The sequence below is a fragment of the Artemia franciscana genome, chromosome 18, assembly GCF_032884065.1.
Source record: "Artemia franciscana chromosome 18, ASM3288406v1, whole genome shotgun sequence".
Lineage (NCBI taxonomy): Eukaryota > Metazoa > Arthropoda > Branchiopoda > Anostraca > Artemiidae > Artemia > Artemia franciscana.
The window spans coordinates 34,659,282-34,685,491 of record NC_088880.1 but is presented as its reverse complement, the minus strand read 5'-3'; the positions used below and the strand labels follow the sequence as shown (position 1 = coordinate 34,685,491).

General features: G+C 34.7%; 1 protein-coding gene across 1 annotated transcript in view; it reads left to right on the top strand.

The window, feature by feature from the left end:
- Nucleotides 1-26,210, top strand: part of LOC136038925 (uncharacterized) — a 156,629-nt gene that overhangs the window by 119,370 nt on the left and 11,049 nt on the right. The window contains exons 10-12 of the mRNA XM_065722432.1: nt 2,996-3,114; nt 11,871-12,101; nt 25,948-26,097. Coding sequence (XP_065578504.1) covers nt 2,996-3,114; nt 11,871-12,101; nt 25,948-26,097 — 500 coding nt within the window. The remainder of the gene's footprint in view (nt 1-2,995; nt 3,115-11,870; nt 12,102-25,947; nt 26,098-26,210) is intronic.

The following is a 26,210-nucleotide window of genomic DNA, read 5'->3' as shown; positions in this document are numbered from 1 at the left end:
CAAAACTTACGAAATTTATGTTTTGTCTCCTGTGAAACCGAGGAAATATTCTCTGCCTTCTTTTTGGGGCAACGAGATATTGTTTTGACCACTTAACAATTTTTCTACTTGTCTCTACCATATCTACCATATATCTACTTATATCTCTTGTAAGTGTCCATATCTCCCAGCCAATCATCAATCTTCAGCTCCTGAAACAATCAATCAATCAATCAATCAATCTGTTTATTAAGAGAAAATAAAAAAAAAATTCCAAAGCATTAGACCCCACAAAGGCTCTTTGGCCTGTGATGGTGGGAGACTAAACATTACATCAATTAATATAGAAGAAAAGCAACAAAAAACAAAACAATGACATATATGCTTACGTAGCAAAATCAATTAATAAAGGAAGTGAAAAAAAATGTATATAGAACAAAGAAAAGAAAAGAAAAACAACAAAAGCAAAATAAACAATCACGCGGTCTTCTATGAGTACCTTAAGCTTTAAGGTGTGTGGTCCCTTTTCTTTGCAAAGATTGTCTGCAATCAGTAAGTTCATTTAAAAATGACAAATTTTCATTTAAAGCTTTGTTTTTTTTTTGGAAAAATTTACCAAAAAGTTTGGCTAATTTCCTGTTTTGCCTCAATCCATGGCAAGTTGAACTCCTGAAGTACTCCTCAGTGTTCTGTTCTCATCCGGCAGAAACAAGCAAGTTAATTTATTTAAAGTCATGTTAAAGGAGTATTACTGCATTATATATGTTCATGAACTAAAAAAGAAATACATGTATTTTTTGTGGAGGGCTTGGGGAGTTTAACATTGTCCGAAAACTATACAGATCATCCGATCATTTCATCAAATATCCTTTGGATGAATAAAAATCATGAGAAACCAGGGTCGTTGCCCGTTATGCCCCCTCCTGCCCAAGACAGGCTCGTGCCTGGAATTTTATTTGTTGTGACTAGTCCTTGTTTGTACCGCTTCAGCTTGTGAAGTGATGCACCTCTTAACGAAATATCGTCTTTTCACTGGCTGATTATTGGCGTGCTAGCTACCACTTGAACATTGACTTTCTCGCAGTAACACATTAGCTTTTCTACAATTTTTTGGGGGGATGGGGGCGGGTGGGTTGTGGGATATCGGCAGGTCGTTCACTAATGAAATTCACTTTAGAACAATCATAAATTAGATGGTCATATTGTTTATTATCAAACAATTTCAAAGTTAAAGTCTTACATTGAATTATTAAAACCCATAGGAGTACAGAGATTTGCTCCCTCATGGAGTCAGAGTTTTGATATTACTTAAACGTTTTTTAGTATTATCTTAACTTGCTTATACAAAAAACGTAAAATTTTTCTATTTTGTATGTTTTTCCTTCTTTTCAACACATTTTTTTAATAAGAGAATAACATAAATAAAAAATTATTTCCAAAAATGTAACTCCGTAAATGGGTAAAGTTGAATGTCAGCTACGAAATAATCTCAAGATTGAAGTCTTACGTTGAGTTATTAAAACCGTACGAGTGCAGAGATTGGCTCCCTCATTGAGTCAGAGTTTTGATATTACTCAAACGTTTTTATCTTAACATTATCTTAACTTGCTTATAAAAAAAGTAAAAATTGTTTAACAAGAAAACAAAATGAATAAAAATTATTTCCAATAATGTAACTCAGTAAATGGATAAAGCTGAATCTCAGCTATTACTGCTTGCTATGTTTGTCAGTTTATAGCTATGTCTGTCAAAAGCAGGTGATCTGTTTCCCCTTTCTGTTCTGTTTGTTGGAAAAATAGAAACAGGTTAGACAAAAACAGAAACAGAAGTGAAAATAGAAACGGAAAAAAGCAGATGAAAAAAACAGAACAGAAACAGAAATAGGTCCACAAAAACAGGTGAACTGTTTCTCCTTTCTGTTCTGTTATTTTTGGAAAAGCTAAAACAGGTTAGACATAAACAGAAACAGAAGTAAAAACAGAAATGAAAAAAAAAACAGATGAAAAGAAAAAAAACAGAACTAAAACAGAAATAGGTCCGTCAAAAACAGGTAACCTGTTTCTCCATATGGAGCATAGAGAAGAAATTCTGGAAGCTCCATTCAATTACACCAACAACAACCTGTTTCTCCTTTCTGTTCTGTCATTTTTGGAAAAATTAAAATACTTTAGACAAAAACAGAAAACAGAACTAAAAACAGAAACGGTAAAAACATATGAAAAAACAAGACAGAAACAGAAATAGGTCTGTCAAAAACAGGTAACCAATTTCTCCTTTCTCTTCTGTTTTTTGGAAAAATAGAAACAGGTTAGACAAAAACAGAAACAGAAGAAAAAACAGCAAGAGAAAAAACAGATGAAAAAAAAAGAATAGAAACAGAAACAGGTCCGTCAAAAACAGGTCACCTATTTTTCTTTTCTCTTCTTTTTTTTGGGAAAAAGAGAAACAGGCTAGACAAAAACAGAAACAGAAGTAAAAACAGAAACGGAAAAAACAGACGAAAAAAAACAGAATATAAATAGAAACAGGTTCGTCAAAAACAGGCATCCTATTTCTCCTTTCTCTTCTTTTTTTTTGGAAAAATAGAAAAAGATTAGACAAAAACAGAAACAGAAGTAAAAACAGAAACTGAAAAAAAAAAAAAACAGATGAAACAGAACAGAAATAGAAATAGGTCCGTCAAAAACGGGTAACCTATTTCTCCTTTCTCTTCTGTGTTTTAGAAAAATAGAAACGGGTTAGACAAAAACAAAAACATAAGTATAAACAGAAACGAAAAAAACAAGTGAAAAAAAGAACAGAAACAGAAATAGGTCGGTCAATAACAGGTAACCTATTTCTCCTTTCTCTTCTGTTTTTTGGAAAAATGGAAACAGATTAGACAAAATAGAAACAGAAGTAAAAAACAGTAGCGGAATAACACAGATGAAAAGAATAATAAAAGAAACAGCCCCCCCCCCCTTCTTACTGATATAAACTGTGTACGCAGATTTATAACTCTTTTACTATATTTAAGGAAAAGGAAGTGATGATGAAGGAGTGAGTAAGGAAGAGACACAGGGATTGCATAAAGATGTGCATCTTCAAGAAATAATGGATATGGAGCTGGCGCTTCAAATAGCTGAAGATGAAAAAGTGAGGTTTTGTTTAATTTTTTTTAAATTTAAATTAGTAGAGGAGGATATAAAAGAGTGATGTTTTGTTATTTTTTTTTAGGGTTTAGCTAGCAGAGAAAGATGCAAAAAGTACCAATGCTTTAGTTTTTTTGAAGTACCAAAGACAATGAAAATGATTTCTTAGACCACACTGCTTTTTCATTTACGAAAAATAAAGCAAAAAAAAAAATGGGTTTTAATTTTAACAAAGCAGTAAAAAAATAAAAACAAAACAACATTTTAATTAAAAAAAAAATATTCTGAATATTTTGGCCCCACGCCCGGGAGCCTTTCTCAAAAAAAAAGTTGTTTTTAAAAAAATAACACACACAAATAAGAACAAATCACATTATAAACAAACTTCCAGCACTGATGCTCTAACATAAGAATAAAGCCAAAGCGAATGTCTACAGTTAAATCATGAGTCACTCTCCTCTGTGTAAATGAAAAGTGTATAAATGAGTATCTATCAAAAGTGAAGACTATATTTATTTGAAAAAAAAAAAAATGTCACCAAACCCCAGGTATAACTAAATTTCACAGCCTAATAAACAAATTCATGAACTATAAAATAAATAGTTTTTTTTGCTATTTTACCTTCAGTTCGCTGACTTTTTCCAGCTTTGACCTCATTCTGACGTTTCTTCGCAAGGTTATCACTAGTTGCAGGACAATTATGTAAATCATCACTGGTTGACAATTTTACCTGCTTCCTAACTAAACTATTATAAAGTGAGTTTATCTTAAAATCCCCTCCATCTCTCTTAATACTAATACCCCCATAGATGATCTTTTTTATTTCTATAACTTCACTGAAACTTTGCGAAAGTCCTACAGACGTATCTACAATTTTTGTGCGATCAAATAAAATATTGCGATGAGGAAGTTAAAAATGTGTTCAGCAACAGCTGATTCAAACGTTTCCAGTTTTTTTACTATGTCTTAGCGAGCAATCTATGGCATTTTTGTGTTGTCGTAGCCTATTTTTAAACTCTGCATTGTTCTTCCTACATAAAATTTACCACAAGAGCATGGAATTATGTATACTTCCCTTTGTATGTTTTTTGGAACTTTGTCTTTTCCATTATTTAGCAAAAAGCTTATAGTTCGTCCTGATTTAAATGCTGTTTTTATATTATGTTCTTTTAGTTCTCTTTTTAATTTCTGTGACAACATAAGGATATAAGGCAAAATTATGTAAATTTTTTGGTGAGTTTACCCGTCTTCTTCTGTAGTAACCTTTAGAGTTTTCTACAGTATTACAGGTTCTATTAACTTTTTTTTCTTTTTTTAATCATTTGAGGAATCATATTTTCGGGATATCCATTACCTATTAGAATAAAAGATAGTTCACTACTCATGTATTCTGGCGATACTAATTTTAACCCTATCAACTAAAGAAATAATTACACCCCTTTTTACTTGGATCGGGTGATTTGATGCGAAAGACAAAAAACGGATGTTGTTATTCGGACGGTAAATTGAAGAAGCTAGTCCATTATTATTCTATGGATATCCAGAAACGGTAACTTATTCTCTGTTTCTTTTTCAATTGTAAAAACTAATTCCCCTCCCAAATTATTTAAATATTCCAGAAAACCTTCAATTTGTGATTCTCCATAATTCCAAATAACTAAAAGATCATTCTTTGAGGCAGAATTATCTGCCTTAAAAATTAGGTTTTAAAATCTATAGCTAAAGTTTCTACATACTCTACACAAGTATTTGCTTATAGCGGACTTAAGAGCCCCATCATTGCTAAAAAAAAAACAAATTACATAACTTTGCCTTATATCCCAATTTTGTCACAGAAATTAAAAGGGGAACTAAAAGAACATAATATAAACACAGCATTTAAATCAGGACAAACTATAAGCTCTTTGCTAAATAACGGAAAATACAAGGCTCCAAGAAACATACAAAGGGGAGTATACAAAGTTCCATGCTCTTGTGGTAAATTTAATGTAGGAAGAACACAACAGAATTTAGAAATTAGGCTACAGCAACAAAAAAAAAAAAAAAAAAATGCCATAGATTGCTAGCTAAGACATAATAAAACCCTGAAACATCTGAATCAGTTATAGCAGAACACATTTTTTACTTTCCTCATCACAATATTTTATTTGATCCACAAATTTTGTAGATATGTTTGCAGGACTTATGCAAAGTTTCAGGGAAATTATTGAAATTGAAAAGATCATCTACGGGGGTATGAGTATTAACAGACCTGAAGGGGGTTGTAGGATAAACTAAATTTGTAATAGCTTGATCAAGGAGCAGGTAAAATCGTCAACCAGTAGTGATTACATAATTGTCCTGGAACAAGTGATAACCTTGCGAACAAAGTTCAGAATGATGTCAAAGCTTGAAAAAGTCAACGGATTGCAGCTAAACTAGCAAACAACAAAAAATCCATTTTATTTATATTTCATGAATTTGTTTATTAACATGTGAAATTCAGTTAGGGATGATGGACCTGGGGTTTGATGACCCTTTTTTTGTTAAAGTAAATATAGTTTTCCCTTTTAAAAGATTCTCATCTACACACTGACTGTTGAGAAGAGAAAAGTGAAGCGAGAGGAGAAAAAAGAAGAGAAAAAAGAGAAGAGAAAAGAGAAGTGAAATCCATGGCTTCACTGTAGACATTCTCTTTGATATTACTCTTATGTTGTAACATTAATGTTGGAAGTTTGTGTAAAATGTGAGTTGTTGGCCGAAAAAGAAAATTACATTCTTTGAATTGATTGAGTTGAAGCTTACTCAACTATGCATTTTTTTTTTAGGTTTAAGCTTTTTCTTTTAAGGTTTAAGCTCTTTGTTTTAAGGTGTAAGCTATTTGAAAAAGATGGGAAAAGTACCAACACTTTAGTTTTTTGTTTTATTTTAATATCAAGGACAGTGAAAACGAAATTTCACCTTTTGAATCGGTTAAGTGAAAACGTAGGCAACTATATACGTTTTTTAAGGCTTAAGCTCCTTATGGTTTAAGTGAGTAAAGAATGATGGAAAAGCTACCAATACTTTAGTTTTTCCAAAGTACCTAGAACAGTGAAAAGTAAAATGTTATCGTTTGAATTGGTCAAGTAGAAACCTACACAACTGTTTTTTTTTAAGGTTTAAGTTGATCGAAAAAAATAGAAAAAGCTCCAAAGCTTTAGTTTTTTTTAAGCGGCAAGGGCAGTGACAATGAAGTTTCATTTTCTGAATTGGTTTAATTGAAACTTACACAACCACATATGTCTTAAAATACTAGAATAAAGGTAGGCAATTCAGCTTTTGATGAACAAGACCTTCGCATGCAGCTATGTATTTTTTGGTTTTAATGGGTATCAAAAAAAAAGAAGAAAAGAAACATGTTTAAAAAATCGGCAAAAAGGTCAAAATCCAATGTCATAGAAACAGCTTAAGAAGACATAACTTTATTTTGAATGCTCTGTTGTCATTCGGAAACAACATGATATTGATTTTCGAATTTTGTAGGGTATTGCCAAATTTAGGTATTTTCCTTTGCCTTTTTATGATTCAATGTTGCAACGCTGCTGAAAATGTTACACTGATCTAAAATCTTCATAATATTGAAAAAAACCCAAAGAAAATCTCGGAAAATCATGGTTTTCAGGCATAAATGGACCTATGGTGGGTCCGGGAATTTTTTTCTAATTTTGATCTTCTAGGCACCAGCACTTTTATTTGTTTTGTCATTTCATTAATAATTCCTTTTTTATTAATTTTAAGTTAAGAATTGACTTCAGTCAGACTTCATCAGAATTTCTTTAAGCAATGAAGACTTCATTTTCTTCAGTCACAATTGACTTCAATCAGACTTATCAGACTTTTTCCAAACTATCAGACTTTAATCTTCGACTTTATCTTCTTCTAGAATTCACTTGGATCAGACTTCATCAGAATTTTTTCAAAAGATCAGACTTAAATCTTCGACTTATTTTCTTCCAGAATTGACTTGAATAAGATTTTTTTTTTCAAAAAATCAGACTTCAATCTTTGATTTTAGTTTTTTCAATCAGAATTGACTCCAATCCGACTTTCTTCAAACAATCGGACTTCAGTCTTTGATTTTTTTTTTCAATCAAAATTGACTTCAATCAGGCTTCAAACAATCATATTTCATTTTCACTGTCCTTAGAATTTAGCTATTAATTTTAATCAAAGTAAGTTTTAATCGCTTAGACTTTAATTAAGTAAACTTTATTTAATTAATCAAGTTTGATTCATCAAAATAATTCTTAATTAATTAAAATAAGTTAACTAAAATATATGATAAATTAAATAATAAATAAATAATAAAATAGATAAGGTAATAATAAATTAATAAATAATTAAAATAAATACATGCAAAATAATCAAAATAATTTCAATTAACTAAAATCATTTTAATTTAAATTAAATGAGGTTAGGAGTCTGTAGAAAGCGTCTCTACCATTTCTGAGTCCTGAGCTGTTTTACGACTTCTGTCGTTGAATCTGTTGTAAGATTAGTGGCATTTTCAGCTTCTTACTTTCGTCTAAAAAGGCAACATAAAGATTCAACTGGTCTGCAACTTCAGATGCCACCGTAAATTTGAATTGCCACCCTAAACTAGTTATTGCCACCTTAAAATTGCCTTTGCAATTAAAATTGCCACCCTAAACTAGTCAAAGAGGAATTGAGACACAAGTTGCAGCACTAACGCTTTTCGGTGCTTTTTACTCCCTAAAACAATTTGATAAATGTATCAAATAAGTTCTATGGGTTAGTTGATTTGTAAAACCTAAGTTTAAACTACATATGCATACCAAAAGTGTTTTTTCTCAGAAAAAAAAATCTAAAATATATGTTTAGTTCTGAGGAGAGGTACCTGGAAGAGGAAAGCATTGAATGGTAATGAATAAGTAAATAGATATCGAGCTCCCAATGAGTTATATAGGCAGGGAGTAGGGCTTAAGGTGAATGCGCAAGTTCCTAATTCTTGTCTAGGCTGCTGAGAAGGTATTAGTAATAGAATTCTAATTGCTCATTTACGACCTAAAAGTGCAGGATATCAGTCATAGTGGTTTTTGGCATTGTAGAACCGACTGGCGGAAATAGTAGTGACTCAGACGAATTTTACTTACAGTTATAGGAACAAATAGACAGAATCCCTGGTTCAAATATGGCCCGTTCATCAAGGGATTTTGATGCACAGGCTAGTAAAAATAAGGATAGATGGTATCCTAGTCTTGGTAAATTTGGTATAGGAAAGGAAAATGATAACGGTATTTGACTGCTGCAATTTTGTATGTACAGGAATCTTGTAGTAGCCAATACGGCATCCGACCGAAAATGACCCGTTAGTTAGCCTCAGTTACCTGGTAGTCATTTGATGGTAAGGTTGGCCATCAATATTCATTATTTTATTGCAAATCGAAGACTGGGAGGATCAATATAAGGTGTTAGGGTAGCCTTAGTAACCAGAAATTATGTTGAAAGTGCAGATCACCGTCTAAAAGTGTCCAGAGTTAGTCCAAAAGTGAAATTAAGGAAGGATGAGGAAGTTTTTTATTGTTTTAAAAGTAGAGCTGTGAGAAAGAGTCAAACTTTAGCTTGACTTTGTCCTGTGGTGGTGCAGTGGATTTGACCCTAGCTTGGTAATAAGGGACCCTGAGATCGAATCACGCTGCAGGAATGCACTGCAGGGCTGACGCAGGGACGTTAGTAGTCAAGAAGCGTCGTTAATTTTTAAATAACAAAAATCAAACTTTAGCGTAAAGAGCGAGGCGTTGAGGAGGGGACTACCCCTTTCATATACGGGATTGTTTCTGTTCGTTTCAAGTTTTAATGCCGCTTCTTACTTGAAGTTAAAAATACTTGTTTTTTTTTTTATTTAATTAAACTAAGAGATGTTGGTGGTAAAGTTCTAAGAGAAGAACAGTGCGGTTTTAGGAAGGGGTAGACTCATCAACAAAATTTTCACTCTTAGACTAGTAATTGAGAAACGCCTGAATCATCAAATATTTTTAGTCCTCAGTTTCATAGAATATGAACAGGTATTTGATTCAGTCGGTAATTTAGTTAAAGTTTTATCTTTGCATGACATACTAGATAAGTATATTAAAATGATTAGTGCTATACGAGAACAATTCTGCTGCAGTTGAGGGAGCAAGTTTGATTAATAGCTAATTGGGCGTTGTATCAGGAGTTACACAGGGTTGCGTCTGTCTATATCTCTTTTTACATGGATTGCTTTGATGGACATTGTCCTGAGGAATACGGTAAAGGCTCTGGGAGATCATGGAATCAAATGGTAAGTAAAATCTGCGAAGAATTTTACAGTGCAGATCATTCGAGTTTCCTGGATAAAAGTGTTATCTAAATGAATGAATTTCTGGAGGTTCTGAAAAATCAGTGCAAGACTAGATGTGAAAATAATGTTAAAAAGAATTTGTCGCTTAGACTAAGAATAAATGAAAATGAAGGTAATTTTTTTCGGCGTGTGATACCTTAAACTAGGTATTTTTGTTCCCAGACCACACTGCCTTTCTATGACAAACGAATAAAACGTTCAAATGGGGATAAATCCATTTATTTAGACAGTCAAAATAGGTACAAAAGTCTAGATGTTTCGATCATATATGCAGCGATCGTCATCAGTAGCAATACTAATGTATTAAAATTAAAACTAACATATTTATACAAAACGGTGAAGGTGAACATTGAACGGATGTTGGGTGACTAGATGATCGATCAATTGGATAGCTTCACTTACCTCATAGCATTATTAGTAAAGATGGTGGGTGCAGTGAAGTTGTAAAAAACAGAAATCCTAAGCCCCACAGTTTTTTTTGACAGTTGGAAAATGTTTGGAAAATAGGAAGTCCAGGAATCAAGACTAGAATATTGGAAGAATGCTAAAGTATTAATACTAACATATTTATACAGAACGGTGAAGGTAAACTTGGGTGACAAGACGATCGAACAAGTGGATTGCTTCAATCACCTGCATACCATTATTAATAAAGATACTGGTTCCAGGGAAGATGTAAAAAAAATAGAATTTCTAAGGCCCATAGTGTTTTTTGACAGTTGGAAAAAGTTTGAAAAAATAGGAAGTCTGGGAATTAACACAAGAGTATTGGAAGCTGTATTAATGATAGCGGTCCAGAATAGTTCAGAAACATGTGTGCTTCGAAAGCCAGAGGAAGATTTATTAAATGTTCTCCAAAGGAATTGTCTACGGGTAGTTTTACGTGCACGTCTGACTGACCGTATTTCAAATGATGAGCTGTACAGAAAATGTAGTTCTACTTTCTTTGGTTCATAATAAAAGAAAGGTTATACTATAATATTGCTAGAATATGGTCTACGGATGAAGGATGACAGATTGCCAAAGATTTGGTCCTTTTAGACATCCATCTTGAGGCATACGAAAAGCAAGTCGTCCCGAAATGGGGTTTGAAAAGTTCATAATGAAAAATTTAAACGAAATTAGAATGGAGAGGGGGTAAAGAGTGAAGCTTTAAATAGACGGGATGAAGGAGGAGTGTGCGAAACTGTGTTGGGTTCAGGCAACTTGGTCCTGCGGCAAGTTGCTAGTAGTTAGAATAGTAATATATCTTTTTCTATTTTTCCTCGTTTGTATTTAGTCACCTACTCTGGCAAGCCTAAGTTTTCGTATGTGGTATTTGTTAAACCTCCCGAAAAGACTCAAGAAGTAATGGTAGGTTAATCATAATAATTACTTAGGATAATCCTGATGAAATAAACCAAATATGATGAAAATATAATACTTTATTAACAGAATTGTTGAAACTACAGAAGAAAATTATGGAAAGCAGGTTGCTCAGAACACGCTAAGGTAAATACCTAACCTAACCAACTCTACATTAAATATTTAATCGAAGTATAAGTGCATCGTAGTTTTTCTCACTGAGACTTTTAGACATCCATCTCGAGCCATGCGAAAAGCAAGTCGTCCCGAAATGGGGTGCGAAAAGTTCATAATGAAAAATTTAAACGAAATTAGAATGAAGAGAGGGCAAAGAGCTTTAAATAGACGGGGTGAAGGGAGAGTGTGTGAAGCTGTGTTGGGTTCAGGTAACTTGGTCCTGCGGCAAATTGCTCGTAGTTAGAATAGTAATATTTCCGTGATGCATTTTCGTGAGCAATCTGCCTTATTTCTGGAGAGAAAAATAACCGTACCTTTTAAACCGTTCCCACATGCATAAAAAATCCAATGGTCATGTCTCATGTGTGGTATCATTTCAAGCTAGGAAAAAAGAAGCAAAACTCGATTGGTTCTTTTGTGTGAAGTTTTGAGTCAATATAAAAAACCCGCATTTTTTACTATTAAACTCTCTGTTTCTCTGCGGTGTAACCACAGCTATTTTTCATTGCTGTAATACCAAGGCTCTATCAATGATTTTCGTTCGAAGGAGGGGTAAACAAATTCAAAGCGCGTACAAAATTTGTTTATATATATTTTTGGTTTGTTTTTGGAGTCGGAAAAACATTCGGGAGAGGGGTAGGGGTTCAAACCGGGCAACCTCTCCTGTTAAGGGCCTTTTGTAGGGCACAAACAGTGCACAGAACTCGCCGAAACTTCGTATTTGTATACAAGTTTATGAATTTAAAATGTCAGTATTTTTACAGTGGCTCCAATTATTTGTTATTTATCTTGTGCCATTCGTCTGTTTCTGTTTTTTTTTTTTTTTTTTTTGTCTTTTTTCAAGTTCGATTGATATACTCGAAAAATCATTTCAGAACAATTCGGATGAAATGATCAATAAGAGGAATACAATGGCTTTCAAACTGAGTCAAAAGCAGCTTCATGAATCCTTCCCTCATGTTGATTCGTCATTCTTAGATGCTCTATTTGAAGCCAATCAATATAACTATGATAAGACAATCAGAGCCATCGAAGATTTGATTGGAACTGCTCCCAAAAACACATCTGAAGTAATACAAAAGACGAATGAGCACCAACATATCAAGGTATAAAGTAGATGAATGTACATATTGTAAGCTTTATTTTACGCTTTTAGTTAGTTATTCTAATTTTTTTTGACTGTTTAGGCAGGTGTGGGCATCTAAAGCCCATTGCCGGATATAGCTAGAAGACAAATATCTGTTGTGGGTTGTAATCGTCTATCATCTTTCTCTTTTTTATTCTGATATTTTTCTTATTTTTTTTCCATCCGTGACTCCATTTCTGCTCAACTGGAAGAATAAAATTACAACACCTTATTTTTTGTGGCTGCGAACACCCATACTCTTTAGGTCGATTCTCAGACCTCAAAGACCCCAAATGCCCAAAAGCTTGACTCTATTTGATTTCGACTGTTTAGGCAGGGGTGGGTAGACTACGGCTTGTGTGCCACATGTTGCCTGTATACAAATATCTGTTATGTATTGTAATCTTCCGTCTATCTTATTTTTTGATAATATTTTGATTTTTCCCTCTGTGATTCCATTTCTGCTCTATCCGAAGTATTAAATTTCAACAGCTTAATTTTTGTGGCTGCATATACCCACATACTGGCTGGGTTGAGGTTCATGTCTCAAAGACCCTAAAGGCCTAAAATCTCGGGTTTCGTTTCACATCAAAAGGTTCTGTAGCTGTTTGACGTATCTCTGCTCAACCGGAAGTGCCATATTACGCAGGCCTTGAGTTTATTTTTTATATTGAAATTTTGGAAGTCAAAATTAAGAAATGAATCGAGGTAGCCATGAAATTAATAATGATTGCTGCTAGAAAAATGGAAATTGAAGAAGAATGCCATGTGTTTGTAGAAGGACTGCTAAACAATGTTTCAGTAATGTCAGAGGCCTCCAACTTCAAAAATTGAAGTTGGGGGCATCCAACTTCAAATAATTATCATCATCCAACTTCAAATATTGCAACTGAAGCGGGTTTGATGCTATGTCACAAGATCATCAAGCGTAACAAGCTTTTTCCTGATAATAAATTTATCATGCTTGTCAGATCATGCACAAATTATGTCTCCAAAACCGAAAAGAAAGTTTGACAGAATTTCTTTAGCAAGAAGATATGTTTTCGAACGTGTAGAAAAATAAATAGCAACTTCAAGCAACTTCAAGGTCGAAGCATTGTGTACTATTACCTTGTATTGGATGGTGTACAGGATATGACACAGCTCTTAATATTTTGTGCTTAGCATGAATACTAATTTTCAGCTCACGAAAGAATTACTTAGCGCTTAACCAACCAGAGGTTGTGATTTATCCGATGTAGTAAGGGGATGTTTTGAAAGGAATGGATTGGCAGTTAACAAAATGGTTTAACTCTGAAAAATTAGAAAAAATGAGGTATTTTTAATTTACGAACGGGTGATCGGATCCCAATGAAATTTGATGTTTAGAAGGATATCGTTTCTTAGAGCTCATATTTTAAATCCCAACCGGACCTAGTGACATTGGGGGGGGGGGAGTCGGGAGGGGGAAACCTAAAACTTGGAAAACACTTAGAGTGGAGGGATCGGGATGAAACTTGGTGGTAAAAATTAACACAAGTCCTAGATACATGATTGACATAAACGGAACGGATCCGCTCTCTTTGGCGTAGTTGGGGGGGGGGGTTATTTCTGAAAAATTAGAAAAAATGAGGTATTTTTAACTTACGAACGGGTGATGGATCTCAATGAAATTTGATATTTAGAAGGATGTCGTGGCTCAGAGCTCTTATTTTAAACCCGACCAGATCTGGTGACATTGGGAGGGGGAGTTGGGAGGGGGAAGCCTAAAACTTGGAAAACACTTAGAGTGGAGGGATCGGGATGAAACTTGGTGGTAAAAATAAACACAAGTCCTAGATACATGATTGACATAAACGGAACGGATCCGCTCTCTTTGGCGTAGTTGGGGGGGGGAGGTATTTCTGAAAAATTAGAAAAAATGAGGTATTTTTAACTTACGAACGGGTGATGGATCTCAATGAAATTTGATATTTAGAAGGATGTCGTGGCTCAGAGCTCTTATTTTAAACCCGACCAGATCTGGTGACATTGGGAGGGGGAGTTGGGAGAGGGAAACCTAAAACTTGGAAAACGCTTAGAGTGGAGGGATCGGGATGAAACTTGGTGGTAAAAATAAACACAAGTCCTAGATACATGATTGACATAAACGGAACGGATCCGCTCTCTTTGGCGTAGTTGGGGGGGGGGGGTTATTTCTGAAAAATTAGAAAAAATGAGGTATTTTTAACTTACGAACGGGTGATGGATCTCAATGAAATTTGATATTTAGAAGGATGTCGTGGCTCAGAGCTCTTATTTTAAACCGGACCAGATCTGATGACATTGGGAGGGGGAGTTGGGAGGGGGAAACCTAAAACTTGGAAAACACTTAGAGTGGAGGGATCGGGATGAAACTTGGTGGTAAAAATAATCACAAGTCCTAGATACATGATTGACATAAACGGAATGGATCCGCTCTCTTTGGCGTAGTTGGGGGGGGGGGGTTATTTCTGAAAAATTAGAAAAAATGAGGTATTTTTAACTTACGAACGGGTGATGGATCTCAATGAAATTTGATATTTAGAAGGATGTCGTGGCTCAGAGCTCTTATTTTAAACCCGACCAGATCTGGTGACATTGGGAGGGGGAGTTGGGAGGGGGAAGCCTAAAACTTGGAAAACACTTAGAGTGGAGGGATCGGGATGAAACTTGGTGGTAAAAATAAACACAAGTCCTAGATACATGATTGACATAAACGGAACGGATCCGCTCTCTTTGGCGTAGTTGGGGGGGGGTATTTCTGAAAAATTAGAAAATATGAGGTATTTTTAACTTACGAACGGGTGATGGATCTCAATGAAATTTGATATTTAGAAGGATGTCGTGGCTCAGAGCTCTTATTTTAAACCCGACCAGATCTGGTGACATTGGGAAGGGGAGTTGGGAGGGGGAAACCTAAAACTTGGAAAACACTTAGAGTGGAGGGATCGGGATGAAACTTGGTGGGATAAATAATCACTAGTCCTAGATACATGATTGACATAACCGGGACGGATCCGCTCTCTTTTGGGTAGTTGGGGGAGGGGTTAATTCTGAAAAATTAGAAAAAATGAGGTATTTTTAACTTACGAACAGGTGATCGGATTTCAATGAAATTTTATATTTAGAAGGATATCGTGTCTCAAAGCTCTTATTTTAAATCCTGACCGGATCTGGTGACATTGGGGGGAGTTTGGGGTGGGAGAACCTAAAATCATGGAAAACGCTTAGATTGGAGGGATCGGGATGAAACTTGGTGGGAAAAATAAGCAGAAGTCTTACATACGTGATTTACATAATTGGAACGGATCCGCTCCATTGGGGGGGGGTTAAAATTCTGAAAAATAAGAAAAAATGACGTATTTTTAACTTACGAAGGAGTGATCGGATCTTCATGAAACTTCATATTTAGAAGGACCTCGTAACTCAGATCTCTTATTTTAAATCTCAACCGGATCAAGCGTAATTGGGGTGGGGGCAGTTGGGGGGACCGGAAATCTTAGAAAATACTTAAAGCGGTGAGACCAGGATGAAACTGGATGGGAAGAATATAAACCTGTTTAAGATACGTGACTGACATAACCGGACCGAATCTGCTCTCTTCGGTGGAATGGGGGGGGGGGGTAATTTTGAAAATTGAGGTATTTGTAACTTACGAAAGGGTGACCAGATCTTAATGAAATTTGATATTTAGAAGGATCTAATGCTTTAAAGTTCTAATTTTAAATTCCGACCAGATCCTGTGACATTCGGGGGAGTTGGAGGGGGAAACCGGAATTCTTGGAAAAAGTGAAAATTGGGGTATTTTTATCTTACGAATTTTATTTTTAGAAGGAATTCATGTCTCAGAGCTCTTATGTCAAATCCCGACCAGATCTTTTGACATTGTGGGTAGTTGGAGGGGGAAATCTTGGAAAAACACTTGGAGAGGAGGAATCGGGATGAAGCTTGGTGGATAGAATAAACAAATGTCCTTGATACGTGATTGACAGAATCGTACTGGATTCGCTCTCTTTGGGGGAGTCGGGGGGAGGGGTTCAGTGGTTTGGCGAGTTTGGTGCTTCTGGACGTGCTAGGACGATGAAAATTGGTAGGCGTGTCAGGGAGCTGCACAATATGACTTGATAAAGTCGTTTTCCCAGATTCGACAATCTGGGGGGCTAAAGGGAGAGGAAAAATTAGAAAAAATTAGATATTTATAACTTACGAGTGGGTTATCGGATCTTAATGAATTTTGATATTTAGAAGGACATCGTGACTCAGAGCTCTTATTTTAAATCCTGACCGGCATTAAGCCTCTTATTTTCCTTTTTAAATCAATCTATGGATTCATAGAATTTTGTTAGATCTCATACCATATGATCTCTTGGCTCTTAGCTCTTCTCGCCTCGTCACAAGTGCCCTATGAGCTCTTAGCTCTTGTTTAACTTGAAATGGATATATACATTAAATCATTTCAACCAAACCTTTCACTGTCTCTAAGAAAGCAGTCAAATTAGGTTTTGTTATTTCCCCATTCCTAGAAATAGAAGAAATACTTGGTTGGGAAGTGCAAGACACAGTTAGAGGGTGGGCTGGGGAGTTTTACAGAAGGTCCAAAACTTCAAAAGTTGGCAGGACTATTTAACGTCCTTAGTTCATGTGAAATAACATTATCCACTGATTACAGTTTCGATGCTGTCACGAGAATCACAACCAGTAAGCTGTGTCGCAGTTCAAAACATGGTCCAAAAGTGAGACATGGTCAAAAAAGATATATATATATATATATATATATATATATATATATATATATATATATATATATATATATATATATATATATATATATGTATATATATATATATATATATATATATATATATATATACGTGAGTGTGTGTATATTTGTTTCTGATACTATTTTGTATCTGGGGTTACCTTATTGTGCTTCAGCTCGAGATTCGAAGTCGATGTTAACTTTAAATATTTAAGAAAAAATTAGTAAGGTATTTGGATCAATAATACTACTACTTGGTATCCATCATCGTAGTGTCTTCCCTTATTGTTCCCTTATTGACCCAGTAGCCCGTTTGCATGTTTTCTATCCTTCCCTTCTTTTTAGAAATTTTAGACTTACATCAATTTGCCTTTGTTATTGCAAATATTGTAAATTTACTTTTTATTTACTTTTTACTTGGTTTTCTTGGTTGCTTTAGTAACAATGAATTATTTTCGAGGTTTAACATAAAAAAAACTGCTGGAAGTAGCTAAGATTAAGACGAATGAATTTTACCACAAGCCTGAAAATATTCTTGCTATGTATAATCTTATCCCTTTTTTAAAGAATTAAAAGTTGTTCAAGATGTTGATTTTTTTTTACATATTTCATTCAATTATGTTATAAAGCGCATTGTAAATCGTTGCTTTGTTCTCTTTGTTGAAGAATTTTTTCAATTTAATTTATGTATTTGATATACTCCTCAATTTTGAGAGAAATCGTGGATATCCTATCATAAAAAAAAAGATCTAGGTAGGTCAAAAGTCTGAGAAAATTCGTTAAGAGCCTTAATCTTAGTTTTTGCAAGAAACGTCATGTACGACGCTTATTAACGACTCACTTATTACGTCATATAAGCCTTTTCTTATATGGTGTCATGCATAGAATAAATAAGATTGTTGAGTTTCCGACGCATTAGTTATTTATATGATATTTTGTCTGTTGGAAGGCCCCAAAAAATGAAAATTTACAGTCGCTGTTGCTATAAATGGTGATTGTTTGGAACCAACACCTGAACTATCAAACCTGCTAAGATGTGAAACTCGATAACCTGGACAATCAATTGCGAAAACACCTATACGGGCAGCTAAAGCAAAGGCCATTACTAAATTATCAAACAACTGAAGTTATCAAAATCCAAAAACGTATCTAAAATGAAAATAAAGAGCAAAGACACGGGCGGTTAGAAGATATGCAAAAACGAATCGAGAGCGTGTCAAAAATGAAAATGAAGAGCAAATACACACGTGGCTAGAAGAACAGCTTCGGTGTCTCACAACTGAAAATGAAAAGAAAAGACACGCTTGTTAGAAAACATGCGGCACTGAGATGTGAGCGAGTCGATGAAAATCAACCTGGATAGCAAGAATCAAAACGTGTTAAAATAACGTGTTAAAACGATAGTGCTGATGATTGGGTCTGAGATTTTGACATGGATAAGGTCATCAATGCCTTCCATACATGTGTAAAAAAAAACATCAAAGGCGTGACGACACGTATTTCATGATAACGAAAGACAAGCCGAGATAAAACGAACTAAACACATTGAAAATGATTGCGATGATGCTTGGGTCTTGGAATACCTTTGAAAATAAAATTGAATACCGTTGAATACCATATCCTTGAAAATAAAAAAAAACCTGGACTAGACAAATCGTTGGAAGAAAAAGAAATTTTTGTCCCACCACCTGAACAATTAAAAGAATCAAAGGTTCGACGATATGTCTCTCATAATGACAAAAGACATGCCAAGGCAATAGAAATTTTTGCCCCACCACCTGAACAATTAAAAGAAACAAAGGTCGGGCAATATGTCTTTCATAATGACAAAAGACAGGCCGAGGCAAAATTTAAAATTCTGATAAAACAACGTAATTTTTCAAAGACACTACTTTTAATTTAAGGTCTATTTGGACGTCATGACATCAAGAAAAGGCTCAAATTGTCTGAGTTTAGAAGACAAGCGACAATGAGAATCCATATATAGAAGCCTGCCGCGTGCCAAGTGACGTGAACCGTATATATATAAATATATATATATATATATATATATATATATATATATATATATATATATATATATATATATATATATATATATATATATATATATAAATAAGTTGTCTGTCTGTGTGTCTGTCTGTCTGTCAGGTGACGTCATGTTTCTGTGTTGACTGACGTCATGAAGTTAGTTGTCGTCATTTTTGCTTTGACGGTGACGTCATCTATATATATATATATATATATATATATATATATATATATATATAACTATCATTTTTGCTTTGACGGTGACGTCATTCAAGATATTTAAGACATATGTTCACGTAGAAATCTATTAATGTTTAAGTTTAAAATGACTGATGAACTTACAATGGCAAAAGCCGATGAAGATGCTCAAAGAGTCTATGCCAAAAAACTTGCTGCTGATAGAGAAAGTCAGAAAAGAAAGCGTGCCGAGGAATCAAAAGAACAGCAAGGAAACAGGCTTGAGGCTGATAGAGAAAGAAAGAACAGAAAGCGTGCCGAGGAATAAAAAGAACAGCAAGGAAACAGGCTTGAGGCTGATAGAGAAAGAAAGAATAGAAAGCGTGCCGAGGAATCAAAAGAACGGCAAGGAAACAGGCTTGAGGCTGATAGAGAAAGAAAGAACAGAAAGCGTGCCGAGGAACTACCAGAGCAACGCGGAAGCAGACTTGCTGCTAAAAGAGAAAGTGAAAAAAGAAGGCGTGCCGAGGAATTACAAGAACAGCAAGAAATCAGGCTTGCTGCTGATAGAGAAAGTAAGAAAAGAAAGCGTGCCGAGAAATCACAAGAACAACAAGAAATCAGGCTTGCTGCTGATAGAGAAAGTAAGAAAAGAAAGCGTGCCGAGGAATCAGAGCAACCTGAAAGTTATCGCCTGGCATTCAGGTACAACCCAGTCGATGATTATAGCTTGAGTAGATGTGTTCAAATCGGGACAATGTCTAAAATTTGTCCCTATTGCAAGGCCTTGAAATTCAATGGTGAAACAATGGGAACGTGTTGCGCCTCAGGAAAAGTTAAACTTCCTCTATTGGCTGCACCACCAGAGCCATTGAAGACTTTCCTTACTGGAACTACGTCAGAATCTAAGCGTTTTTTGTCACAAATCAGAAAATACAACTCATGTTTCCAAATGACGTCGTTTGGAGCCCAAATCGAAAATCCAGATCAATTTATGTCTACTTTCAAAGTAAAAGGGCAAATTTATCATAGAGCAGGGTCCCTTCTACCATTCTCAGGCGAGAATCATAAATTTTTACAATTGTACTTCATCAGTGATAGAAATTCTGAATTGAATGCACGTTGCGAAATTTCTCCCAACGTTGAAAGGACAATCGTTTCCCAATTGCAACATCTTTTCCACGAAAATAATAATTTAGTGCGTCTGTTCAAAACAGCCATCCATTTGATGCCTACTGATACGCATAAAATTGTTATTTCCGCTGACAAAACGCCTCCTGGCCAACATGTGCGTAGATACAATGCTCCAACTATCGACGAAGTGGCAATCGTTATGGTCGGTGATCAGTTTTTACCTCGAGATATTATTCTTCATAAGCGAAACGATCAGTTGTTAAGAATTGCTGAAACTCATCAATGCTACGATGCCCTACAATATCCTATCATTTTTTGGGATGGAGCCGACGGCTATCACTTTAATATTAAATTGATGAATCCAGCCACTAACAAAGAAATGAATAAGAAATGCAGTGCAATGCATTATTATTCCTATAGACTAATGATTCGGCAGGATGAAGAAAATTATATTTTAAAATGCCGTGAATTGTTTCACCAATTTGTCGTTGATATGTATGCTAAAATTGAATCAGAACGTTTGCTATATATCCGCCTGAATCAGACCAAGCTCCGCTCTGAACAATACATTCATTTGCGAGATGCAGTTATAAATGACGGTAATACCACAAACGTTGGAAGATTAACAATTTTACCTTCGTCATATGCTGGCAGTCCCCGTCATATGCATGAATATGCTCAAGATGCTATTGCGTATGTTCGTCTCTATGGTCGTCCAGATTTATTTATTACATTTACATGTAATCAATCTTGGGACGAGATACTGCAGCTTTTACTTCAAGGACAATCGGCGGTTCATAGGCATGACATTACGGCCCGTGTCTTCCGGCAAAAGTTGAAATCACTGATAAACTACATAGTAAAACTTGAAGTGTTTGGGTCAGTGCGATGCTGGATGTACTCAGTGGAGTGGCAAAAACGAGGTTTGCCACACGCACATATACTAATCTGGCTACATAAAAAAATTACTTCGAACGAAATTGATGATGTGATTTCCGCTGAAATACCTGATAAAAATGTCGATAAGGGGTTACATGATATTATTGTAAAAAATATGATACATGGACCTTGCGGTGCACTGAACGAAAATTCACCATGCATGGCCAAAAGAAGGTGCACAAAGCAATATCCTCGACTTTTAGTATCAAACACAATTACTGGCAATGATGGTTACCCACAATATAGAAGAAGATCTACTGAAGATGGCGGTAAAACAGCAATAATAAAGAAGCGTAACGGTACCACCATCGAAGTAGATAACCAGTGGGTTGTTCCATATTCCCCATTATTATCAAAAACATTTAATGCACACATAAACGTTGAATACTGTAACTCCGTAAAGGCAATCAAATACATATGTAAATACGTCAACAAAGGCAGTGACATGGCAGTTTTTGGCTTGCAGCCCGAAATCAAAGATTTCGACGAAATCGTACAATATCACGCTGGAAGATACATAAGCAGTAATGAAGCTGTTTGGCGAATTCTTTCATTTCCGATACATGAACGTAGTCCAGCTGTTGTTCACTTAGCGGTACATTTACAGAATGGTCAACGTGTTTATTTCAAGGAAACCAACGTGCAACAAAGAGTCCTGAATCCACCGGATACAACATTAACAGTTTTTTTTCGCTTTGCAAAAATGATTCTTTTGCAAAAAAACTGCTGTATACTGAAGTGCCTTCGTATTACACGTGGAATACTAAAAATAAAGTATTTGAACGTCGAAAACAGGGTAAGTCAGTCGACGGCCAACCTACCATCTTCAAAGATACCACGATAGGAAGACTCTACACCGTTCACCCCAATCAACATGAATGCTTCTTTCTACGCCTGCTTTTGGTGAATGTACCCGGTCCGACATCCTTTGAGTATTTGAGAACTGTAAACGGTACTATACATGACACTTACCGTAGTGCATGCCAAGCTCTGAATTTATTGGAGAATGACCAACACTGGGATAACTGCATCAATGACGCGTGCGAAACGTCAACCCCAAGTCAAATTCGTGCATTGTTTGGCATCATTTTAACAACTTGCTCTCCATCAGCTCCTACAGAGTTATGGGAAAAATATAAGTCAAAAATGTCCGAAGATATACTCCATCGAAAACAGTTAGAGACGTCAGATATGACTTTTGATTTTACATCAGAAATTTATAACTACACTTTAGTTATTATAGAAGATTTGTGCGTACGTATGGCAAACAAACCTCTTCAGGATTTGGGAATGCCTTCACCTAACCGTATCGCTGCTGTTTCGACATGTGTAGAATTGGATCGTGAACAAAGTTACAGTACGAGTGATCTATTGTCGTATGTACAAAATAACATTTCCAAGTTAACGTCGGAACAAAAAGACATTTATGATACGATAATGCATTGTGTCGATAACAACGTTGGAGAAATTTTCTTTTTGGATGCGCCAGGAGGTACTGGTAAAACATTTGTGATAAAACTGATTCTGGCATCAATTCGATCAAAAAATGATATAGCGTTGGCAATTGCGTCGTCCGGAATAGCCGCAACATTGCTGCCTGGTGGAAGAACTGCTCATTCCGCTTTGAAATTGCCTCTGAATTTGCATTCTACAGAAACTCCCACGTGCAATATTTCCAAATCATCTGGGATGGGTGAAGTATTGCAGCAATGCAAACTTATTATTTGGGATGAGTGCACAATGGCACGAGAGGGAAGTCGAAACCCTTTGGCAGCACATTAATATTGCTTGCGGGAGATTTCAGGCAAACATTACCTATAATACCTAGATCAACTCCTGCAGACGAAATGAATGCTTGCCTGAAAAATTCTAATTTATGGGCACACGTAAAAATATTAAAATTAACTACAAATATGCGTGTCCGATTGCAAAACGATGACTCTGGTCAAACATTTTCAGATCAATTGCTGACAATTAGAAACGGAAAGCTCCCAGTAGACTCAATTTCAGGACGTATACAACTACCTGCTGATTTCTGTAATTTAGTGACGTCCAAAAATGAATTGATTGAAAAAGTATTTCCGAATATTCTAAAAAATTATAAAAATAATAAATGGCTAAGTGAAAGAGCGATTCTTGCACCCAAAAATATAGACGTCCACGAAATCAACAATATTGTTTTGACCAAGATTCGAGACCAGGCAGTCCTTTACAAGTCAGTCGACACAGTTTTGGAACCAAATGAAGCGGTTAATTATCCATCTGAATTTTTAAATTCCATAGATCTTTCAGGGTTTCCACCACACGTGCTACAACTAAAAATAGGCGTACCAATAATACTTTTAAGAAATATAAACCCACCAAAGCTTTGCAATGGCACTCGACTTGCCGTAAAAAAAACAATGGAAAACCTAATAGAGGCCACAATCTTGACAGGGCCTTTTGAGGGTGAGGCTGTTCTTATTCCTCGCATTCCCATGATTCCAACGGATCTGCCTTTTCAATTTAAAAGATTGCAATTCCCAATTCGATTAGCATTTGCAATCACCATTAACAAAGCTCAAGGTCAATCATTAGAAAAATGTGGTATAGATCTTAATACTGATTGTTTTTCCCATGGACAATTGTACGTTGCATGTTCGAGGGTCGGTAAATCTGACAATCTATTTATATGCAGCGACAATTGGACAGCGAAGAATGTTGTGTATTCGCAAGTTTTACGCAGTTAATTTGTATTGTATCTATCTATCTATCTATCTATATAAAAACGAGTTGTGTATGCATGTTTGTTTGTTTGTAAAAAGAGCGTTTGCATATGATGTCATTATTAGTACATACGGCTTTGTATATGCAGAGACAATGGGAAAGCCAAGAATGTTGTATATTCGCAATTTTTACGTAGTTTAACTCCTGCAGACGAAATGAATGCTTGCCTAAAAAATTCTAATTTATGGGCACACGTAAAAATATTAAAATTAACTACAAATATGCGTGTCCGATTGCAAAACGATGACTCTGGTCAAACAGTAGACTCAATTTCAGGACGTATACAACTACCTGCTGATTTCTGTAATTTAGTGACGTCCAAAAATGAATTGATTGAAAAAGTATTTCCGAATATTCTAAAAAAATTATAAAAATAATAAATGGCTAAGTGAAAGAGCGATTCTCGCACCCAAAAATATAGACGTCTACGAAATCAACAATATTGTTTTGACCAAGATTCGAGACCAGGCAGTCCTTTACAAGTCAGTCGACACAGTTTTGGAACCAAATGAAGCGGTTAATTATCCATCTGAATTTTTAAATTCCATAGATCCTTCAGGGTTTCCACCACACGTGCTACAACTAAAAATAGGCGTACCAATAATACTTTTAAGAAATATCAACCCACCAAAGCTTTGCAATGGCACGCGACTTGCCGTAAAACAAACAATGGAAAACCTAATAAAGGCCACAATCTTGACAGGGCCTTATGAGGGTGAGGCTGTTCTTATTCCTCGCATTCCCATGATTCCAACGGATCTGCTTTTTCAATTTAAAAGATTGCAATTCCCAATTCGATTAGTATTTGCAATCACCATTAACAAAGCTCAAGGTCAATCATTAGAAAAATGTGGTATAGATCTTAATACTGATTGTTTTTCCCATGGACAATTGTACGTTGCATGTTCGAGGGTCGGTAAACCTGACAATGTATTTATATGCAGCGACAATTAAACAGCGAAGAATGTTGTATATTCGCAAGTTTTACGCAGTTAATTTGTATTGTATCTATCTATCTATCTATCTATATAAAAACGAGTTGTGTGGATGCATGTTTGTTTGTTTGTAAAAAGAGCGTTTGCATATGACGTCATTATTAGTACATACGGCTTTGTATATGCACAGACAATGGGAAAGCTAAGAATGTTGTTTATTCGCAATTTTTACGTAGTTTGAAACACATATATAAATCTATCTATATTCACAGGTGGGACACAGGGACACAACTACAATGGTGCATAACTAATATGGCGCATAACGACTTACGCGCGCGGGGGGGCTTGGGGGGGGCGCGAAGCGCCCCGCCAACTAGGTGTTGGGGTGGCGCGAAGCGCCACCCCAACAGCTAGTATATATATATATATATATATATATATATATATATATATATATATATATATATATATATATATATATATATATATATATATATATATATATATATATATATATATATATATATATATATATATATATATATATATATATATATATATATATATATATATATATATATATATATATATATATATATATATATATATATATATATATATATATATATATATATATATATATATATATATATATATATATATATATATATATATATATATATATATATATATATATATATATATATATATATATATATATATATATATATATATATATATATATATATATATATATATATATATATATATATATATATATATATATATATATATATATATATATATATATATATATATATATATATATATATATATATATATATATATATATAGGAAAACAGTCTTCCTTTTCTCCTTCTGTCTCTTTTTTTTTTCTTTTTTTTCTTTATGTGATTGTGCTGTTGCATTGGTAATTTCTCTTTTCATAATATATATATATATATATATATATATATATATATATATATATATATATATATATATATATATATATATATATATATATATATATATATATATATATATATACATATATACATATATATTCTCATTTATATTTACAGACAGAAGATGTGGCCGTGCCAATTACTGACTGGAAAACTGCAAGAGCTTGTGCACAAGAATATAATAACCAAAGGAAGCACTATTTGTCGAAAGCTAACGAAGCCTTCCGTAAAGGCATGCCCGCTGTTGCCTCATACTACGCACAACAGGTATGTTTTCTTCTTATCTTGTACTCTCAAAATCAGAACTACCCATTTATTCAGGTTTTGATTCCGCTGTAGTTTCGGGATAAAAGTTCCACTGAAAATGTACCATATTTGTC